General features: G+C 38.4%; 1 protein-coding gene across 2 annotated transcripts in view; it reads right to left on the minus strand.

The window, feature by feature from the left end:
• Positions 1–23,686, minus strand: part of GRID2 (glutamate ionotropic receptor delta type subunit 2) — a 764,624-nt gene that overhangs the window by 102,939 nt on the left and 637,999 nt on the right. For both annotated transcript variants that reach the window (XM_074147380.1, XM_074147378.1), the window contains one exon: positions 8,300–8,438. In XM_074147380.1, coding sequence (XP_074003481.1) covers positions 8,300–8,438 — 139 coding nt within the window. The remainder of the gene's footprint in view (positions 1–8,299; positions 8,439–23,686) is intronic.

The raw sequence follows: 23,686 nt of genomic DNA on the forward strand, positions 1-23,686 counted from the left end.
TCAAAAGGCCTTTATCACATCAGACAATATACAGAAGGTGGAAGTATGGACAGGTTACAAAGGAGGAGTTTAGAAATATTTTCTGGTAACTCCAGATAGCATTAGGAAAGTCAACACTCAGCTTGAGTGGATGCTCTCAAGGGACCTCAAGGGTAATAAGAACAGCTTTTGCAGAACCAAAAGGTTGAACAAGGAAAGTGCGGACCTGTTGAGAGGGACAGCAGACACAGCTAAAGCTGAGGTGTTCTGTGCCTTCTTTGCTTCACTCTTCTCCAACAAGGTCTCCCAGGCCTCAGCAACTAGGAGCAGGGTTCAAAGAGGCAATGAACAACCAGCAGTAGGTGGTCAGGTAAATCCCAACCAGAAAGGCAGGGATTGATTGAGAGCACTAGACCCATATGAGTCTATGGGACCTGGCAGGCTGCATCAAAGTGTGCTGAGAGAGTTGGCCAATGTCCTTGCAAGGCTGCTTGCTTTAATTCTTGAAAGATGGAGGAGATTAGAGGAGATCCCTGATCACTGCAAAAAGAAAATGTCCAAACTATATTCAAAAAGATAAAAAAGATGATTCACGGAATTAGGTCTAGTCATCCAACATCATGGAGTGTGTCCTCTCAGAGCCAATTTCTGAGCACATGAAGGAGAAGCTGACTAGGAACAGTCAACATCAATTTACCAAAGGTAAGTCATGCCTGATCAATCTGGTTGCCTTCTACAGTAAAATGACTTGGTTTGTGGATGGACCAGAAAAATGGGTGCAGTTTACGTTTACTTTATCAAGGCTTTCAATACCATCTCCCACAATATTCTTGTATCCAAATCAGGTCTGGCTGGGTGGGAATACAGATGGATAAATCGTGAAGCTCGACGAGGCCCTGGGCAACCTGGTCTAGTAGGGGGTGTCCCTGCTGACTGCGGGGAGGTCGGACTAGATGACCTTTGGAGGTCCCTTCCGGCCTGGACCAATCTATGAATCTATGAATAAATTCCTGGTTGGATAATCAGACTCACCTGGAGTAAGCACCCTCTTGTCAAGTTTGCAGATGACATGACGTTGGGGAACCAGCCAATTGCTTAACGACAGACTGCCGTTCAAGCAGACCGAGAAAGGCTGGAGGAATGGGCTGACCAGAGTGGTGTGGGATTCAGCAAGGAAAAATCCCAAGACCTGCACCTGGGGAGGAATTGCCCCCTGCAACAACCCATTCTGGGGTGCAGCTCTGCAGAAAGCCACTCTGGTAGACACCGGTGAGCCTTGGTGGGAATTTCTCTCACCATTAGGCAAAGCATTGCGTAGAAGTAGGTGTGTGACTGTTTAATTGACAGTCCATCTGTCTGTCAAAAACATCACTGATAAAAGGCACTGGAGAAATACAAGATACTATACTCATCCATTCTGTGTTACTGCCTCTGCTGCTGTTGCCAATACACTTCTACATCTCCTGGCAATGCTCAGAAGTGTAACAAACTGTCACAGGATGCATATTGTAATGTCCTGTAATTGCTGTGTTATTTGTCATACATATTGCTAGATAAGTATACAAAAAGTATTTACTGAGTCTCCAATTTCTAGTGACAACACCTAGCAAAATTGCAATTGTTACTTTACAAGACCCTGTATAGCCATATAATTTCTAATATAACAAGCAACAAAGCATTTTTCTGAAATATCATTGCTAACTGGTATATAAATGATACGTGTAGCTGCTGCTACAAAACAGTACAGTTAGAAACAGCACAAAAGAAAAACAGCTCCTCTGTATTTCTTGTGGCTACAAAAGCAATCTTACTATTTTCAGAAAGGCAAACCAAAACAAGACATGAGCTGCTAGTCCAGAAGTGTACTACAGTCAGGTATGGGAAGCGTACTACAAACAGTCTGAGAAGCAAGCGAGAGTGCCATCACACACAAAGGCATCGCCAGCAGGGAAATAACAAGGAGGAGAATTATGTCGATGCCTCCAGGAAGGCATGTTGTAGCTGCCAATTCCGGCATTAACTACAGTCTGCAGTTCTCTGCTCTTTGGTGTGCTACCCTAAAACACAGGATGCCTCTCAGCTGCCCAGCTCTGTAACTTTGCACAGTTGTAGGTGCCGCTTTATGCTGAGAAAATGATGGCAGGAGGACAAGAGCAAGCCAAGTATGAGTGTAAACTCTATGGATGCGCTGAACACTGTTGTCAGCAGCAAAACCCCAAGCTTTGGTTTGCCTGACCCTATGCTGAGGAGCAAGAAAGTCTTGCAGCCTCTGAGGTGTCCACATGTATACGTTGCTGCATAGGCAAGCTGCAAAAATGGAAAAGACCTATCACATCAGTGACTTCATCCCCCCACACAAACATGCCAAATGGGATCATAATATATATGACCTCCTTCAGAAACTGTTTTTTATAACCTGGAACTCTGCAGACTACTGGCATGACATTCACAACCTGGCAGCCAAGGTACAGCAAAACAAGGAGAAACGACAAACCTTGTCAGAACTAATAGAATTATTAAACCGTTGAGGTTCCTTTCCAGAAGAAAGAATTTTTATAACTACTTTGCCTCCAGTCTGATTTGTAGGTTACATATTGCTCGATGCACCTTTATTTCTGGATTAAACAACTCATTCTCTGTTCAGACAAATACATTTAGTGGAGACATAAATCCCCAGCCTCACTATGTCACTCAGTCTCACCATACATCTGCCATACCAGATCTCAAAATAAGGAAAAAAGTATGTCAAACTGATTAATTCCTATGGGTTATACTCTGATGCCCAAATTCTGATACTGTTATCCACACTGGATGGGAATTTTGCAACTGTTTTACTGATCTCAGTAAAGCAAAGCACACAAAGAACATGAATAAAGGAATTACAATCTCACATTTTAAAACATTTATCTCTGTGAATTTCTAATTTTGAAGCAATAAGACAATGAATGCTAAAAGTCTTTTAAAATAAAAAAGCATATGTAGTTGAAATAATTGTTATAAAATAAAAACCTTTAACTGAGCTTGCATATGGAAAAAATCTGCTCATAGGGAAGTGACCATGCAGTACGGTCACAGTTCAGCTTATTTTTGGTTATCACTTATGAAGCATTGTGGGGAAAAATGTTATGTGTGTTCTTTATGGGAAATTTTTTTCTCATTGCAATTACTGGGATAATACGACTATTATCCCATACAAATTAACTACAATATAAGGCTATTCTGAGGATGAACTGAGTCATTTGAGGATGAATTATTAACCACTACATGTATTTTTCATCACTTGTTGATTTTGTTTAGTATTCTGCAGCTTAATCAGGCAGAAGTTGTCAGGTCACTTTGTAATTTAAAAAATTGTCTCTGATTTCAACTCAAAGAAAAAAAAAATTAGAATTTATATATGTTTCTTTCCCCAAAGCATACTCTCTTCTATAGCTTCAAATCCTTGACTTAGAATTGGTAACAAGTTGTTCGTATAAGTCAGTCAAAAGTGTTTAAAAGGTACACAGAAAATGTAGAAAAACAAAAGCTCAACTCCATAAAGGAATAACCAAATTTCTTTTTAGGTGATTAAATACCACTGGGGTCAGAGGCTTGGGCATCAAACTGTCTTTGTAACTCTGGGTTATACATGGATTTAGGCTAGCTGTGTTAGACTTGACTGTTGCACAAAACTGTCTGCAAGCTGTAATCACTAAATTTTAGGAGAAAACAACTGATTTCATGGCTTATGCTGAAGTCTTTATGACTAATTCAAATAAAGCTTTCCAGTGCCCTCTTTTTTTTTCTTTTTTCTTTTTTTTTTTTCCTAGGACATTAAGGATTAATTCACTGGCAGGTTTAGGGAACAGGGCACGGTAAGCCAAGAGATTTGACTGTTGGCAGTGACAACTGTGTCAGAAATTAGTAATACTGCGTGTTAGCCAGTTTGAAGATCTGGGTGAAACATGTTAAAGGAGAAGTTAAAGAACATTCTGGTTTTCAGCATAAGGAAATATCTACTTCAATTACTGCATTCTCCTGTAACTCCTCTTGCGGAAAACTTGTAGGCAGTTGTATTGAGCTGTTTAAAGCCTTGGGGATATCTTAGCTTCAAGTGACTCACGGTTTAGGAAAAATGTTGTGAAAAGAGTGACTAGGCAAAACAAGGATGACAAAGGCGTGCTTTAATGCTGTGCCTCTGTTATTCAGAGGCAAAGGTCTTTTACCTATCAAAGCAGACATACTACTGAGAACGTAAAGAGAACTTCTTATTTTACGGAAGACTGCAAGACGCAGGCTCTTCCCTATAATGCGTACAATGTAAAATCTTAATCAAGCTTCCACACTTTTAGAAGTGGATTAGATTTAAACTTGAAACCCCCTAACACCGGCCTTTCGTATGACAAATCCTTTGACTTTCCCTCTGCTCACCCCACCCCCTCAACTTTCCAGCAAAATTTCAGCGCCCGTGAGAAAGAGGTGACACCCTCCCCTTTACCCAGGAAAACAGTGCAGTGAAGTAGTCTGAGTAAAATCAGTGCCTCTACCAATGGACTCTAATTCTGTCCTAAAGGAATCATAAAACACAGTAATGGCAATACTGACTCAGTGATGAAATTCACAGTATCAGCACCTGTGAGAAATAGCTCGAGACTTCCAAATTTATTTGGCATTTACCAAGAAAAGCCACTCTTAATTACTATTCATTCACATTGCATTTGAGACAGTGATCTAAAGATTTAAGGAACATAGAAATTATGCTTTGCTGCCACAATGTTTTGGCATTTGAAATGCTGACTGTCTTGATTTAAATGTCATCTGCAATGTGGGTCAAGTGTGAATACAAGATATATCTAGGAACTACTTCCTGACTTGCGTGCCTCTACTCCTGATATTGCCAATTGGCAGAAGATGAAAAGCTGAGCTTCCAAAAGTATAAAGAGTAGCTGTTTGTTTGGGAAAGGAGATTAACATCCACTTGTATTCTTGTTCCTCTACATTCATTTAAATATTGTAACAATTTGATCCAAATTAATCAGTGGACCAGAGAACAAATGACATCAAATTGAAATGAAGATATATAGCAAAGATATACTTTGAGACTCTCTAGGGAAAGGGAACATTGCATGAGTCCTCCCTAGTGCATTGCCTAACAAAATTTTGTTATGTGTTTCTTCTCAAAACAGACTTCTGGAGACCATGAGGCACTGACTAGGAAGAGTGTCCCAACCTTCGTACCAGCTGAGAAAGGGAAGCTGCTAGAGCTCTGAACACACTGGCTACACACCCAGAAACTGAAATGCAGTAACTACCAAAATGTTTCTTGGAAATGAAATGTGCCGTGGGCTGCTTGAATCCTCCTATCTTTCGTAAAAGATATCATAAGTACCATGCCTTCAACAACACACTGTAATGTCTGATGCTAGCTGGAAATCTGAAATAAAAACCTATTAACTACTTGTTACATCTGTGCAAACCTACTGACTTAAATGTCTTTCATTTTTCTGACTTCTCTGAAGCTGGCTGGCTAGCACTACAACCAGAATCTGGTTTATTTTCTTTAAATACTTAAACTCATTTCCATTCTGGCCTTCAAAGCTCCCCGAGGTACAATTTGATATGTTAAAAAAAAAAAAAAAAAAAGAGCATCAGCTTTTTTCTTTATTGCTTATTCATGTTTCCCACTTTGCAGTAATTCAGCATGGTAAACAAACAGCCTCTCTCTTATGTGCTGGTTAAGTTCCAATTTTGGCAGTTTTGTAAACTAAAGTTTTACACTCCCACTGTAGTTAGGATAACTTCATTCCCTAATGGATACTTAACACATCTAATTACTCTATTTTTGAGCTGAAAGCGCTGTTGAAAAACGTCTCGGTTCTTTCATTCCAGGAGCTTCCAGCTGCAACATTTTCTACTGAATAAAACATTTTCAGTGACTTTGCCCATAAATAATACAGCACAAAGACCAATGTAGTCCCAACTGTACATAATAACCTCAGAATTCCACTGAGGGTTTTCTAGTGACATCATAATAAACTGCAAGAAAATGCTGAAGATGTATTAAACTATAGTTTGGGTATATTTTATTCTTTTTTACACATTATAAGAAAACTCAGACATTTGTCACAGTAATTTGAACATTTTTCTGGGCTGCTTCAAAACTAGAAAGGACATAATTTCAAAGCAGGATGCAGAGTCACATTTCATATTTGTAAGGGCAAACTGAATGATTGAATGTCATTATTATTTACTTTGCATGTACCAATTCCCATGCTGTTTCTTCACACTCCTAAGTCAAATGTAAGGCATTTAAAAAAAAATAAATAAACCAACCTCCCTTAAAACCTTAAGATCAATGTTGACAAACATTGATGCTGAATATAATTTTACTCCCCTATCAATTGTGAAGGGATTATAATTGCGACTACTGAGTCAAACAGTTGGGTTGTGTCAAAATAGCCCTGCAGCACCCCTGCAGTCATCTCACAGTCTGTTATTCAGATCTCAAAAAAAAAAAAAGATAACTCAATTTAACTGGTAATACAACTGTGACAGAGGAATGATTTACTCAGGTGATTTTAGTCTGTTTTACATGTCTCTGTCTTAGCCCTCTTATAGATGAAAGTGTTGAGGTTGTTAGCCCAGAAAGGAAGGATAACAACACTTCATTTCAAATTGGGAACAAATAAGGACTGTTAGTGCCCTGGGCATTTCAGGCCACAGGACATCAACTCCTCCTCCCCTCACCCAAGAAGCAGGGAGAAAAAGGAAGGGTTTATAAAGTGCAAGAGGATGCTCCTAAGGGAAACAGCCAGGGGATAACCACGCACTCAAAGTGAGGGGCTGCTTCTACTCTTGGGTCTGGGCTTTGGCTTCCAAAGGCAAATAAAACTTGGCTGCTATTGCAGACGCTTACTTGTCCATGTGGTGTAAAAGCCTGCATTGATTTAGTATGCAGAAAATCCTCACCTAGAGGATAAGTGCCTTAGTGAGAGCACAGTGATTGCCTGGCATGCAGTGACGCTTGAACCTAAGCTGTGGATTCACAGGAGGGCAGGGCTCCCCCTGCCTAGTCTACACTAGTGGCTTACTGTTTTAGGGACCTTTTCAAAGAGGTTTTGAAAGCAGCTGAACCAGAGGCAGCAAGATCTTAGGTGATGATACGCAGAAGACAGGGACTTGAATCAACAACTGGAGTGAGAAAACGGAATTTTCCCTAAGGTCAGCATTGAATCTGACTTGAAGGTTGGGTTCTTGCCTTTCTGGAGGAAGAAATACACCAGAACATGCCTCTTTTCTTTAAAACCACTCTATCATTCTTGCAAAGAAGGATTTATGGGAATGGCTAACTTCATCACTCTCACATACTTTCATGGACTTGTAGCCTCAAGATTAAAAACCTGCTATGGAAAAATAGCCAGCTGTCCCTTGGAGTGCTTGGCTAGATAATGCTTCACTGTATTTTCTAGTCTCTGCTTTGATCCAAGAGGAAGGGTTTGGGGGGTGGGGGAGGTCACTAGAGCAGTGCAAGCGAGAATAACTCAGCATGCAGCTTCCTAAAGGAGAGGAGACTGGAGAACAAAAGGGCAGAGTGAAAGAGTAGGAGACCTAGAAAGGTTCCTGTGGTATGGAGAGATGAGATGATCTGGAAAAAAGTACTTGAAGGTGTGACAGAAAAACAGTTCACCAAAAAAGGAACAGGAGGAGACAAGGACATTCACATTAGGGAGGCATGAAGCAAAAGAACCCATGGACGTTAAAATGAGAACAATGTAATCTGTTAAAGTATTAAGAGAACACTTGGGAGCAAAAGGAGCAAAGATGACCAGGAAGTGAATTTTTATTGTTTGTTGCTATTAACATATCTTTGCCTTGGCAAGAAAAGATGATTGCAGCTTTGAGCTCCCCGTACATTGAAGAAGCATTGGGCTCCTCCTGATCCAAGTGTTAGAGCATAAGTACCGTGGGATGCATTTGAATAGAAAGCATAGCCTGAAAACACACAGCAACAATTTACACTCCCATTTCAAACACTGATACACTGGTTATCTTAAACTCAATTACTTCTTTCAAAATATGTATGTGTGTATGCAAATGTATGTATATGTGCCACAGAAGAGTATGTGCCAGAGGCCAACGATTCTGATCCTGAAGACAAAGTATCTCCAGGGAGACTGGAAGTCTATGGTATATTGTTATTTTTTTAGCTTCCAAACTACTTCTCAGGATGATAAAAATTTATCCTTTTTCTCACATTTAACATACATAGAACATTCATACCCCCCTACACGTATGTATATGTTCACCCTCCTTTCCCTGAATTCATTCTTTATCAACTTACTGGATGGAGTTCTCAATGCGTGTGATGGTGAGGAAAGCTGCTAGGTTTGCTGTGTAGGAGGAGATTACAATCAAAGCAAAAAGCCACCAAGCCCCCATCATCAGTCGGGTTGCCAAGGTTGTGTATGGCACCTCTCCTCCTGTGGGGAAGAAGGAAAAGCAAGAATTTTCATTTGGCAGCAAGAAATACAGATCCTCTTTGCTCATGCATTACTCAGGAGAATTAGCCCCCAAGGTCAGCAGGGTTCTACCAAAGCAGGTTGCTTTAGCAAACCAAGCAGGACCTGGGCCCACACTTTCTGTGCAATGAAAAGTACTGAAGGAAGCCCACACTGTCAACCATTGTGACTGTATTTAATCTCTTTTTCTACTGTGTCTTTAATTGCTATTCATCTGCCAGTCATGTCCAGTAATGGAAATAGACTTCAAGATCTCAGAATGAAAGGAGCAAAAGTAAATTCTTATGATGTTCTTTCCTTAGAGATCTTATCTGCAAACCTTAATTAAGTTTTTCTTACATTCTTGGGAACATAAAGTTAAAAAAACCTCATCAAAACTTAATTATTTTTCACAGTTCTGTAGGCAGGCAGGTGCTCATGAGAGCCATAGGTATGTGTACAACGCTGCAAGTGAACTTGGCTATGCAAAAAAAAAAAAACAATTGAAGAGGACTGCAAAATTGTTTTGTATTCCCATAGTTGCTTTCCTTTACAATTCCACTGCCATGTAAACAAAACATTAGCAGCAACTAAACCTACCAGGATCTGAGCTGCACACCAGCGCTTGTGAGAACAGAGCCCAGTTTAGCAAGTCATGAAAAGCATTATTTTTCATTCAAATAGCTGACCTCGAAACACACTAGTCCAGATTCTGAAAGAACTCTTCCAGTTAAAAACGTATGAACCGCAGATTTTTAGATGAAGGAAAATTCATAGTTTTAAAAACACTCATTTTGCCTGCAGTAAAAGTCGTCTCACATCTACAAGTAGCTAGGGGGGACAGGTAAATGCAGCAAGCAACCACCCACAGTCAACAGCTCAAGATGTTCACCTGTTTCCTCTCCCTCTATACTCAGCAATTTGAAAAGTTGTCACTAGTTTTGAGGTAGCTTTCTCAGATGAAAAATCTTATGACGGTACAATAGCTGGGATTTTCAAAAGCAAAAGCAGTTTGTTACAGATTCAAGCATCTGTAAGTATTTCGTGCTGGATCTTCACTTACATAAAAAACCACGTCACGTTTCCCCAGCAAGTAGGTTTAATAGGAACACAAATTACAATTATTCCTATTTCAAATACAAATAATATTCAATTATGTACACAAGCTAGATATTTAATCAATTCTTGACTATGAAGGATCGCCTTACTATGTTGTTCAAAGTTTATCCTACCTATACAAAACATGGGAAACTCTGTATCACCATACAATAAACAACCTGGAAACTTTTTTTCCTACTTCATTGGTGTGGAGTTGTACCATATGTGAAATAATAACTGACTCCATTCATTTATATTTTTGGTATATAAGTATTGAAATAAGTAACTGCCTTTTAAGAATTGCAGTATTGAAAGACAAAATCTATATTAGACCTATGTAGTTGGAAATAAATTTCCTTTTATTTCCACGACGCTACGTAATTATCTGAAATAAGAATCTACTGATCAGATTGGGAGATATTATTTCAATATAAGGACTTTAAAAGATGAACATTAATTTCAACATTTGAAGATTTGGTTTTCTCTCCCACATAAATTTTAAATTATTTTTAATAGAATATTTCTACTTTACAAGTTTTTGCAATGTCTTTGGAATATTTCATTTTAAAATGATTTTTAATAAAATGAAAAGAGCAGACAGTGATATCAATTTATCAGAACAGACTGTTTGTCCTTTTAACTTTCAGGTGCCAATCCCTGCAGACAATCTTTGTATTGAATTAAAATGTGTAGAGTGAGAGAGAGAAAGCCAATGGTCTCGTGGACACCCTTGCATTTTCATTTTTGAGCTTAATGAGTAAAACCTTTTTATTGAAATGAAATGTCAGAAAAGAGAGGACCACTGAAAAGTCACACACCTGCCTTCTAGTTTTCAAGAGAGGATGCTGTGAAACAAGTGACCATGAAAGCCATCATAAACTCCTCAGCCACAGCATTCTCCTCCTGTCCATACAGTGCGCTTTTCCCACACGTTGGTAAGGTTGTTCCCACTGGTCACTGCTAATTTTCTTTTTTAACACCCATGTTAACAACAGACTTTAAAAACACTGTGAGTGTTGGTCATCCCAAGTGCTTTTAGTTCACCCAGATGTTTTCCTAATTCACAGTTATACCTTGTATATCAGCAGTCAATAATTGAAGCTTGAGGACAAAACTTGCATCCAAGTACACGTACAAGGAACACATATCAAAATAATTCATCACTCCTGCCCCTGCTCTAAAATCTTTGCAATGACGCTTCTTAGACCATCATTTCTAAAGCAGGACTGACACTGCAACTGCATAGGTACATTATTTTTAAGCAGTACAGGCAGGGGTACTCCACTTCTCTCAGTGGGAGAAAAGAAGAAACAAAAATCAAAGGAGATCTTTTAGTGCCATAGTATCATTTCTTTGGCATCTATTAGGAGCCTTAATGTGATACAGTCTTATTCTATTGTACTGTTGGCTGAAACACTTCCCGCACCCTGACAGCTCACCTTAAGAAACTTCTTCCCTCCCTTCCCCCAATTTTGTTTCTAGGGATAAAACTTCCCAGAGTTTTCTTTCAGTCCAAACTTACATGTTTTCTCAGAGCAGAAGAGTACCAAATAATTCAGGAGAGCAACAATCATCATTTTCTATTAACATTACCATGAAAAAGCGCTACAGACCTAACAGCCGCTGTTGTTGACTGTAATTTAGTATGCAGAAGGGACATGCATGGAAACCTCCCAGGGCTCTTCTCCCCGATATCTAGTATAAGTTTCAGGTGCACAGACGTCTTTATGGATGACAGCGTATTCTAGTTACAAGGGGCTATGCACAGGACACACAGTGCAAGGGAGGAGGGAGCCAAGAAGATAAAACAAGTCTTTCCCTGCTGTTGCCTTTCATATCATACCAGCAAAGCTTAATAACCCCTAATGGCAAAGGGGACTACCTGGTGCAATGTAAACAAATATTGGTGACCAGAGTAAAATCTATCACACCTCATTCCTGTAGCAAAATTCATCAATGGGAGTTAACATTCTGGTTGCGGTTACAATAAAAACACTGCTGATGAAGCATGCTAAGCACCACTTAAAAATACTGAGCTCCACTCATGAAACAAATAGAAATCAAAGAAGACACACAGCAGTCCTGGACCTGCTTTGTCATCTTAAGAGACAGACATCATATAAATACAGAGGCTGCATTATTCTTTAGACTTGGCCCTTCCAATATGCTGGCAGAAGGGTATAATGCAGCACAAAATGCTCCTACCTCTAGATCACCTATGTTGTGGCTACAGCTCCTGGTATAATTCAGCTGACACTTTTGATCTATACTAAATATCATTAAAAAATCTAATCTGCCTTTAAAATTTTCAGATTGCATGTGCAGGAAGGAAAAGATATTTTCCAGGGCAAAAAGCAATCTTATTGGGAGTTTTCTGAAAGAGCTGAATTACCGTAGAAGTGACAGTGAAAGAAATTACTTTTAGTCCTCCCACTCTCATCTAATGCAACTCTACTTCATCAATCCTAGACCAGTTTAATGCTGGCCTACTTCAGATGACAGGCTTAGACTGCAACGCATCTTATGAATTTTTGTTTATTCCCATTTCTTTCCAAGTGCTTCAAGCTAAATATCAGAGGGTAAGAAAAATAACGCATTGTCTTGACAATGCAAACAATATAATGTATAATTATGACAAACCTAAATATGAGTAAAAACCCACCTTAGGAGATAAAATGTGAACCTATACAATTCCCATACAGATTTCTAATGCCCTTTAAGTTATTCTCCCTTGTTCACGGTAAGTTTAAAAGTTTCTTCAAGTCAAAAATTGCAAGAGACGTTTACAGGCAAGGAGGAGGAATGAAATAATGAGAAAAATGGGCAAAACAGGGAAATTGAGAATGACATCCCAGTGAGACCTTGGTATTTTTTAATTCTAGACTACATTTGAATAATTCAAAATGCATATGTTGTTTCTCCAAACATCTTCTCAGGGATTTGTCAATGGTTTGCGTAAAGAAAAACTGTTCATCTGCATAGTCCAGAACTATGAAAGTGTTTCAGATAGAAATGGAAAAAAATCTTTTTTGTGGACAAAAAGAAAGGTCAAATGTTTCTTGGAGAAGTCTTAAGCACAGCCGGCATTTCTGAGATCAAGCCTGTGGCAGATATCTTACTGAAATGGGATGCAATTTTTGTTACTAGTCATCCAGGGATTAAATGTGCAAGGTAAGTTCTCTCTCTGATTTAATATCGATTTAACAACTTCACTGGGAATGCACAACATTTATAAATAAAATTAATTTTCTAAACAGCTCAAAAATAATTTTTTTTACGATTACTAAACCAAATACCTTGGCAGCATAGAGCCCACAATGCTAAGAAAACCCAGAATTGCTTATTGAGAACAATAACGACTTTTGAAGATTAATCACTGAAATGTACTTTATAAACAACTACACATAGAGAAAAAAGCCAGAAAACACCTTTATTCTATGTCCTGAATTTGATATCTCTACTAAATGATATTTCTGGGGGTAGTTGAGAGCTGGACTGGGAGTCTGTTGCAGTTGTTCCATATGTGAAGAGAGAGGCTTGGATGAGAAGACCCCGCCCTTCTCCTGCAAAAAGGACACTACAAGAATCATGGCTTGCAATTTCTATTTGTGATAACTACAGCTGCCAGGGAAATCCCAAAGACTAGGTTCTTATTACAGACAAAATTCAGTTCGTCACCAATACTTACCATCAAGGCTACCCTACCATCCTTACTTTAAGAACGTATCTCTGTTGTGAATAACTTTGTCCAATTTCAACCATTTAAGCTGCAATAGTCTCTGCTAGAGGTCTGCAGTGAGCTGGATTTCTACATAAGGAGTTTTAGCCATATTTTTTTCAGATAATTTTGACAACCATGAGAAAGATGCTAATTGTGACTGTTCTGTTTAGGAAGTCTAATACTGTCAAACTTGAAAACAAGAACCTTGATTGTGCTTGGAAAAGGAAGGTGAAGAAATAATAGGGTGGGTTATCTGGGGACAGATTTTGGTTTTGTTTTTTTTCTCGCAAAGATTCTGTCCACATTCAGTGAATTATTGGCCTTTGGAAAAAAACACAAAGGACTGGGAGTTGGCTGCAGTTTAGCCTTTAGCTTGTTAGAACAGTCACATCAATTATGCTGTGCATCTGCAATTTCCATTTGCACAAATATAAAGTGTAGAGTTCTGTTGCAAACAGTTTAGATCAATGTATGTCTTACGTTTTCTTTGTGAAAGGGACATTTAATAGAGAGTGGGTGTAAGGGGAGTAGTTTGTATTAACAAAGAGGCAAAGGCATTTTATATTTTAGCTATTTTTGCCATGAGAAACAAAACCTTAAGTTTGACTGAGCTCTGTTATCTTTACAAAACTCTGCAAAGCAGAGCTCTTCAAAGGCAGAATCATTCAGGGCATTAGCTCTTGCTATTGTTCTGTTAAAAACTTTCTTGATAATATAAAATCTCTCCCGTTTTCAATTGGAAATGTTCAATGCAGTATAGGACAAAAAAAATACTTTACAGTCAATGAGGCCCGTACCTATTTCTACCAGCTGTGAAATAAATGCAGCTTGGAAGTTGTTGGAAACTCTCTCATCGTGGATTTTTCTTCCTTTCTTTTCATTTTTCACCCATACTTTTCCATTCTTCCTTGAACTGTGCAGAGTGCACTCATTTCCATAACACATAAGTTGGCATGTCATAACCTAAGTTTGTAATATTACATTGTGACCTGAATTAAACACCCATTGACCACAGCAGGCATGACATGTATTCTTCAACAGGAGAATACAACTCCTGAATCGGTAATGCCTTCCAAATAAGCTTGTAAATCAGTGGCTAAGTTCCCTAGTCTTGCAAATATTGGCAGATTGCAGGAGGCTGAAAGTAGGGAAGGAACGGAGCATGAGGCAGGGCTGGTAGCCAGATTCTACAAGGTCTGGACAAATTCAAGAGCCAGCTACTGCTTTTATTCACCACACCACCTATTTCTCCCCTAAGAATTTTGTTTTTATTAAAATGCAGTGGTTTTTGGTTTTTTTTTTAGATTTATATATGAGAAGAGACATCCATATATTTTGTTTCACACACAAAATGTTTCTTCAGGCCTTACTTCCTAAAGAGAGAGCATTGCATTTAGGTATTATTACTATCATTACTATTAATACTGCAACAATATTCCAAATATATTAGGTAGTAAGTTATAGGAATTGGTCTCTTTGTTCACTGGAAAAAGCTACTTCCAAAGAGATATTTGAAACATTTAAAATGTTAAAATATTTAGAGATGTTCATATTTTCTTCTATTTACCATAAAAATAATTTAGTAGGAGCCATTGTAAATTCATGGAAATGTTGGTATTCATTAATCTTAAAATTTGAAATATTAGATAAATTTTTGATGTCTATCTGCCTAGCATACAATTGATAGAGGAGACATTTTTGTGTGCCTACTCCAACAGCATTAGAGCTCTTCTGAGTTAATAGCTAGCCTACACTTTTTGCTGAACACAAGTCCTTTATACGTCAAACACTGTGCGTAAGGGACAAACCAAACACACCCTATCTGTCTATACTAAAAACCTCCTTGAGTATCCTCTGTTACCAGCTTGCAGGAGCATTCCCTCTATTCAGGTACTATTCAGTGTCTGGCTCAGGTGTGGTTCGCAGCAACATATTATAAAGCATTTTTTCTGTACGCCACTGGTGTACTGAACACGAACATGCTTTGGCTTCTTTTTTCCTGTTACTCCTCCTTCTCTGTATGATTTTGAGGACTGTTGTTTTACTCTTTGAGAAATACTAATATTTTATATAAATATATATTTCAATACGAGACTTTTAATGGACATTCTGGGACTCTTAATTGTCTGTCTATATTTGTGAAGTCTTTCAATTTGTTACATCCATATATTAAGATGGAAGAAACACCTGAGTTGAAGGTTCAGTTTGATCTTTAGGTTTTACGCTAGATTTTTTTGACAGCTTTTTAAAACCTGCCCGACGCTCCAGGACTCAGATCAACAAATAGTGATTCTGGAAGTTCTTTAGCTATCTCTTTTAAAATGTTTGGGTGAAATTTGTTTGAATTTGCTGATTTGGAAATGTCTCTCTGGTAGCTGCCGTTTAATATCCTCTTGAATTGCTCTTGACATAGAAAGTATTTAATTTGCTTTTTTACAAACACAGAAGAGAAATATTTATTGCCTTTCTGGCATAACTATTTTGAATGGTATTACCTTCACCTAATGCACCATTATCATTAAGGTTTCTAATAAAGGTTCCTAATAAAATTTTCAAAGCCCTCCTTCCTCTTGTTCTCAACTCTGACTCAACTCTGTGTACAGTTGCTCCCCGTGTCATTTTTCCTGAAGTTTGTAGCTCTAATGCTTTGGTGTAATCAGCGTTCCTTTTTCTTTCCATCTGCTCTATATGTGAATTCCAGAAGCTTCAGTATGGGCAGCCTGAGACTTGAAACGTGTCATTCAGATTGAATGTCCCTATTATATCTCACATTTTCCCTTACACGTTACAGATATGCACTAGAGGAACAAATCATCCTCTACTCCAATGTGATTTGGTGGTCTACAGAAGACATTGACTCCTATCTCATTTAGTGCTCCAGCCATTAGCACACAGTCCCACGAGAAATCAAGACCTATTCTTTCCAAGTTCTCAATGTCTCTGAAATACCTTATGCCATTTTGGCAGTGACACTCTTCTCCTTTTGCCCACCTTGTTCACCTGTCTTTCAGTACTTTAATAGTGTCATATGTTGCTACTAGATTGCAGTAACACCATGAAGACCAAATCTATATTCATAAGTGAGAATTCCAACTGTTCTTTTTCTGGCACGGGCCTATAGGCAATTAAAAAATGTGTTCACTTTGTCATTTGGTGCCCTGATTAATTTTTCCCCCCTTAATGTCTTATGTCTGAACTAAACAATTACTTACTCTCTCCCATTTGTTGTTAGTGTAATGATCCCCTGACTAATCTCATTACGCTTGCACCCTGGAAGATTGTTTCCTTTCAGCTGGGCGGGAAGCACTGCCCTCATTGCCCTCCCAGAAGGGAAGCAATGATCCAAAAAGCTCTCCTCATTTATTTCTCCCGTTTATGTGACAGCGAGAATATCTGAGATGATATTTTTGCTCCTTCAGGCTTATTTCAAACCACTCCTAGTCATCTGAAATCTGTAAAGTAGTTTGAGAAGCTGTGTTTTATACATGTTTATAGATCCCTATCAATAACTCTGGAAGCCAGTAAACCTGAGGGTACATGCCCAACCTTGTGCAAGTAGGTGTAGGCTCTCTCCAACCTCCCGCCAAAGAGGCCAGGCATCAGTCAGCTCCAATCTGAAAGACAGATTACCGTGCTACCTTGTCACTCTTGGTTACTGCCGGCCAGCAATCACCTCCAAGTTATACTTCATATTTTGCAAACTCCCTCTGAAAATCCTCCATTTGCTACTGCTGTGCATCTGTTTGGATGTGCCTTTGGCATTTGACTTACATACTAAGGCTCATTGCTCAGCTCTGTTTCCTCATTAGTAGGAAGAGATTACCCATGCTGAGATTTCAAATGCTGGGGCTAATCAAGGACCAGTGGCACTGCCACTAACCCCTCATCAAGTTGCGGTCCAGTGTACCTGTCTCACAAATATTGTCGGAGAGCCTTGACACATAATGCGATGGACAAATAGAAACATCCAAAAGATGGCCCAACCGTCTACTTACAAATATTTCACTTGAAACGTAGGATCCTCAGTCATGTTCTTTGAAATCCTCCTCTCTGAAGCTAGAAAATGGTCTAGCACCAAGGAAAAGGCTAGTACTACCCAGTGCAAAGTGTTTCAGCCTACTACAGTGTTGGCTTACCACTGGGTTAGCAACCTACAGAGTGTTTGTAAGTTTGAGTCTCTGCTACTTCTATTGTCAAATTATTTTTCTATCTGTCTTCAAATACCAAGCCTGCCCAGCTTGCTGTCTCTACTGCAATGGCTTCATTCTAGTGACAGAGAGCTAATCATTTGACCACCAGACTCCCTTGTAAAACCCTGCCAAGATACAGCAGGAACTGTCATAGACATCCTTGATTAAAATTTTGTTTGAAAATTAATCTGCAAAAGTCTGTCAGACACAGCTATTCACTACATGCTTCCAATCACTTGTTTATGCAGAGCCCTCCTCTTCTTCCTGGATCTAATTTATACACAACAGTAGTTACAGGCTCTATAAAACTAAAAAAATAATTCATGGCAATAGCACTACTAAGGGCAAATCAAGGAGGGCAGCCAGATATAACATCCCTTTAGGTAAATGGGAGTTGTACATATAAAGGTCAGCTTTAACTCTGTCTTAATCTTTAAACTCAGAAAGCCTGAGTACAGGCTTTCTATAATGTTCACCATTTCCATTTTCAGAATGAATGGGTCAGAGTCTCTTAAATCACTCCAAAGCTGTGACTAGACCATGCAGGATTCAACCTCAGATTAATCTAGATAGAACTGCACTCTGTCTGCTGCTACTTTTAAAGCTGCTGCTTTTTTATAGCTGTAAAACCATTCCATAAACACCTTACTCATCCTAAACATGATGATCAGGTTTGCAGGGAAGAAAGCAGAGAACGAAAACAGAGAAAATTTGTTTCATAGGAGAAATAATAGCAAGACAAAACCAAAATCTAATGGACTTTAAAGGCTGTATTAAGGAGAAATTCAAGCCTCTGATTAAAAATGAGAACAGGACAGCGATGAACATTTTTACTTACTTTTTCCGTGCAGGAATTTTTAGATAAAACCCAAACATTTAAATATATACTGAAAATATAGAAAAGGATCTAATAACTGCATTCCAGAAGAGAGGTATCTAATGTGATAATGGAAACTCTAACCTCTTTTCAGCTGAGCTGAGATTCCAATTTTCTGCCTCAGTAGGAATGATAATGTTACACAAACAGTGTTCAATCATTAAATTAATTCCCATTAAATCAATGTCCTTAAAGGCCAAACAGTCGTTCAATAATTACCTGATTAAAATGATGTTAGCATAACTTATTAGTTATAGTATATTTATAACTCCTTTCCCAACAATAAATTGTTTCTTTCCACCCGTCTTGCTGAAATGGTGACACTGAGGCAAAAGTTGGGAAAGGAAGCATGTCATATCACCATGTAGCAAATGGCCGCGGTGTAGCTTCTCCTGGTATCGGTGATACTTCAACAACATACGGTAATCAGATTTGCATTTCTGTTATGTAGTATTTACAGTATGACTCTTCAAGAGTTGGAGGAACGAATTCCTGGCTTTTAAGCCTAGGCCCAAAAAATAAATATCTTCCTTCAGATACTAGCAAATTTGCATTGGTCATATTCCATCTTTCTGTGGAATCAGCAAAATATGATGTTTTCAATGGAAAATCTAAGCGCATGATAGATAAATGAAAGCGTTACAAATAATAATGTGCAGTAATTTAATGCCAATACATTGTAATGACCTGTGCAACACAATTACAGAGAGACACAAGATGGATAGGATTTACAGTGCTTCTAAAATTTCTGGAAAATGTATCATAAAAGTATATTTCATTTTTTTCTTCTGCTGTCATTACAAAACAAGAGTAATGACTGCAGCTAAAGTATGAAAATGGAGGCATCTGCTTGTATTTGCTGAAGTTACTGGGAGCTCTTAGATGAAGCATTACTAGACTTATACTACTCGTGTCCAGGTGCTGAAACGTCATGCAAGTCTTCGTATTTAAAGTACATCTTTTGGTTGCCATAACTATGACCAGAATGGAACTGTGAAGCTTGCTGCCCACCTCTAATGAGTAAGTTGGCCAAAGTCTCTTGTATTAATACTGCTGAAATGCATTGTTTTATCAGAAGACTTAGCAGGGTTTCAAATTTGATATTGGCGCTACCAAATACAGTACCATTCAATTACATGATCATAAAAGAAATGTGCAATAAGACTAGCAATTTTACCAACACCTGTTTGCTCAAAAGAAGCTCTGACCAGATAATCTTTTGTTGCCATTTTTACAGCATACGACAATAATTTTATGTGCTATAATTATAATCACACACACGCGCAGAGGCAAACAGACTAGAGCTCAACATGCAGGTGTAACAAACACAAGGAGCTTCTGGGGGTCCTCTTCTAGAGCGCTGTGATATGTGCTTTTAAGATTGCACCTGACTGCATGCCCGTATAAAGGCACTATTTGCAACTACTGCGAATGCATCAAAATATATGCTTGCTATTATTTTAGAGAATATTGGCACCTGATCTTAACAAATAACCTTACACACTGGCAACCTTCTGATTAGATTTCAAGAGATGCCGAGACCAAATCTCCCTATTCCTAATGGCTGGATATGGAGACTCTAAAGCCTCAATCAACCACAATTGTGATCTACAGTACATATTCATAAGTGGCTAAGAAGTTAACTGTCACATACAGTTTGCAAAGTGGCCTTTCCATAGACTAGTGACAATGTTACATGCAGTACCTTCCGGGAAGGCAAAAAGGACTGTGCACAATGGGCTGAAAACAGGCCATCTGTACACACAATTAACATTAAACTGAACAATGTCATTAATGAGGTATTAAAGTGCTGCTTTAGCTAAGAGCCTGTCAGGGAGGACATTATGAACATGAAGGAGAAAGAGTCCCCTTTGGCTGAAACCAAACAACTGTGAACAAAACAAAACAAAAGACAGTTCAGTGAGACCACAAGGACAAATAATAATTCTGGTAAAGCCTCTGTGTCTTTTGACAGGTACTTTTCCTCATCATCTGGTTTTTTAACCCCTACAGTCTCTGTGACTCCAGGTTTTGGGGCTGAAGAGAATTAAAAAAAAAAATATCGTATACTGAAAGACAGTTTGTTGCTTGAACTTTCAAAGTATTATGAAATCCTTTATAAATCTGTTCTTGCAAGATTTCCAAGCATCCATCATCACAGAGTGGCACCTGACTACTTCAGAGGCAAGTGAATCACAGACATTTCGGATACATTAACTCAGTTTTCATGTCAGTAATTCTAGTTATCCTTTAATTTTCAGAGTGCTTCCCTGCAATGAACTCCTAACCTTACAGAATTCATTCATCACTAATGCGGGAGCTCTAATTATGTTCCTAAATAACATATTTTAAAATTTAGACTGAAATTCCACTTCACGTACAACCTGTAACGTTATTATCAGAGTGATCTATAAAACTCAGATGACCTAAAGTAGTACTATGACAGTTCGTAGTGAACAGACAAAAGAAGAAACCCCTCATCTTTTCAAGTTTCATGAGAATAATGCTATAATGTCAATTATTGATGAAAATCATTAGTACAAATGCTTATGTTTGAAAGTCAAATAACTTGGTTTTTACTGCAAATAAGTTGTCACCTGGCTTACAATCACGACTCGGATTGGTTAGAAGTGAAAAGTGACTTCAGAGACGACTTTACTGGATAGTGAGGATTTTCACCTTTGAGGATAGATTTGGAAACAAAAGAAGCTATTGTAAGAATGGAATACATGTTTATACCTAAAAATGTTCTATTATCAAGTATATCCTGGGATAAGCAAGGAACACTCCCACTCAGCAGATTTATTATCACCGTTCCTCAACAGCCTGTTTGCAGAAGATCTTTCCCCTTCACTGTTATCTTTATCCTAGTGTGGGGTAAGCAGACTCTTCAGTCAAAATCATTCATCTCAGTTTTTGTCTGGTAGATGAGGTATCACACATTTTTAACCCAAGACTATCTCACTAATTTCAAAAGCACTGAAAAGGTAAAGTCCTACTTTATGATCCGTCCCTCCTCTACTGACAGAGGAATAATAAAAATTAAGCAGCAGGAGGTTTCTACACCAGGATGCTGCTGTAATGAAGGTAATCCCCTTAATTTGCATGCTGGAAAGCTGACTAAATAAAAAATACAAACGAAAAACGCAACAGCTCTCATTTTCCCGTATTTGCTGAGAGTGGACCTTCATCTCAGCAATTAGAGAAAGCAACAGGTTGGTTAACTTAATCAGAAGATTAATTTGGTATCATTATTTGCTGCCTTTCAATATTAATTTATGCCTACTCCTTTTATACACATTTTAATATTACAAGCGAAAAAAATCCTCAACAGCTGAAGAAGGGTGACCTTCCCGTCAGCAGCTTCAAAACCTCTGCACTACTCCCTCCTTTACAGTTTGCAGGCAATTTTCCTGGCACCTACCCACCAGTTGGTGTTATGAAGAAGAGCTGCATGGGTGGATACAGCTATGGCACAGCTGGTGCAGAGGAGGGACTCCCCACAGACCAGAAAAGCAATGGAAAATTACCATGGATTCCCCCTCTAAACCCATGTTCATCTGGTGCCTTGGATATCCTCCACTGAAAAAGGCTGATCAGTTTCTAGATGAAATTGCTGTCATCCAAGTAGAGGGGGAGTATTTTTAATAAAGCTAAAACTCATTTCTCACTCCCTTCCTACCTTAAACAGCCAAAATTGCCAACTTAAGTGTAAGCTGCTGGGCAGGAAAATCAAATAGCAGGACAAGCAAGGCTTGTCTCTTCAGCTTCTAAACATCTTTGCAGATAAAAATGTGTGTTACGGTCCTCCTCCATGCAGCAAACATTCCATTCCTGACTAAATCCTCATTTCTTCAATTAAATATATATTATACACAGGTGACCTCTGAAGAGACAAAACTGATTATTTAATCTGAATCTAACTTATCCACTCTTTACCCAAACATAGTTTAAAGACATATTAGAAATCATAACAATTAAAGAAACTGTTCTGAGTAAAATATTCACCTTAGGATGCTTTTGAAAGAACACAGAAAGATGGACAGATGCCACAGACATCCAATTCTACTTTGCCTTTTGCCTCTCTTGGTCTTGATCATCATTTATACTATAGCCAGACACACATTACGTCTCACAGTCAACTAATCAGGCTATTCCTAGGGGAATCAAGGTGTTTTTTGGGCTTTCACATTGCCATTCATTCTCTCCCTCCTCCCAGAGGGTGTGTCAGACACAACATCTCTAAATATACTGCTTCATGTACCCAGTGCTATTACTCAAGCAAGCAGGTGCACACAAGATAGAGAAATCCATTATTTTAGATGCCTCTGAGAACTGCCTGAGTCTTAACTTCAATTTCGGGGAAAATCCAAGCATATCCCCTGGCAGTTTAACACTAGTGATATCATATTGCTGCAAACAAGTGCCCGCACTATTGAACATTTTACTTGGAGCACGGCTATTCCTTGGAATTACATTTTCAAAAACAGACAATCAAATAAACCTCTGAAAGTGTTATGCACATAAAGCTACATCCAATGTTTGCAAATGTGTACTGTATACATGACAATAATTCTCAGTATATGTTGTCAGTTCCAGTGATCATTCGTAGTTTCCAAACACATTTGAGACACAGGGCATAACTGCCAAAATTTAGGGGTCTTTTGATGTGATCAAGAGGGCTGGCCAAACCATTGAGATATGCAGAAAAGGAGCATGGGTACCACAGGGCTGCAGTACCTTTCAGAGAGATGTCTTTATGAAGGTACATACCCATGCTAATACATAAACCTAGATTTAATGTAATTAAAGGAGAATTTGTGGGTTCCACGTTTAAAGGTGGAATTATAATGTCACAAATCTACCTGCTGGTGTACATGCTAGAAAACTGTGGAGGCTGGTTTGTTTCCTAATATATTTGGTACCGGACTTTCATTTTCCCAGCTTAGTGCTGTGCTTTTTAGGCTCAGCAAGCCTGTTCCCCTTGTTCCAGGAATATGTCAAGACCTGACATTAGTTTGAAGAGCAATTAAAACTGTTAATTAATGAGACTGGCATTTAACTTTTGCTTTCTATCAGAAGACATAAAGCAGGTTTTTATGAAAGAAGGTAGATAATATTTCCATTTTACAACTGAGAACTGATATACAAGATATTAAATGAAGTTTCTATGGTCAACCAGCAGATCAGGTGCAGTCTAATCAGGAACTAAGTCTTAGTTCTAAAGCCTTTATAGTGGATCTTTTTTGATTTGATAAACTTAAAAAAATAATTAGGTTTCACCACTAAATATTGCATGTGAAGTTATAATTGATTTCTAATACTTTTTTTTTCAAAATGCTTT

Source organism: Numenius arquata, chromosome 5, assembly GCF_964106895.1.
Source record: "Numenius arquata chromosome 5, bNumArq3.hap1.1, whole genome shotgun sequence".
NCBI classification, from domain to species: domain Eukaryota; kingdom Metazoa; phylum Chordata; class Aves; order Charadriiformes; family Scolopacidae; genus Numenius; species Numenius arquata.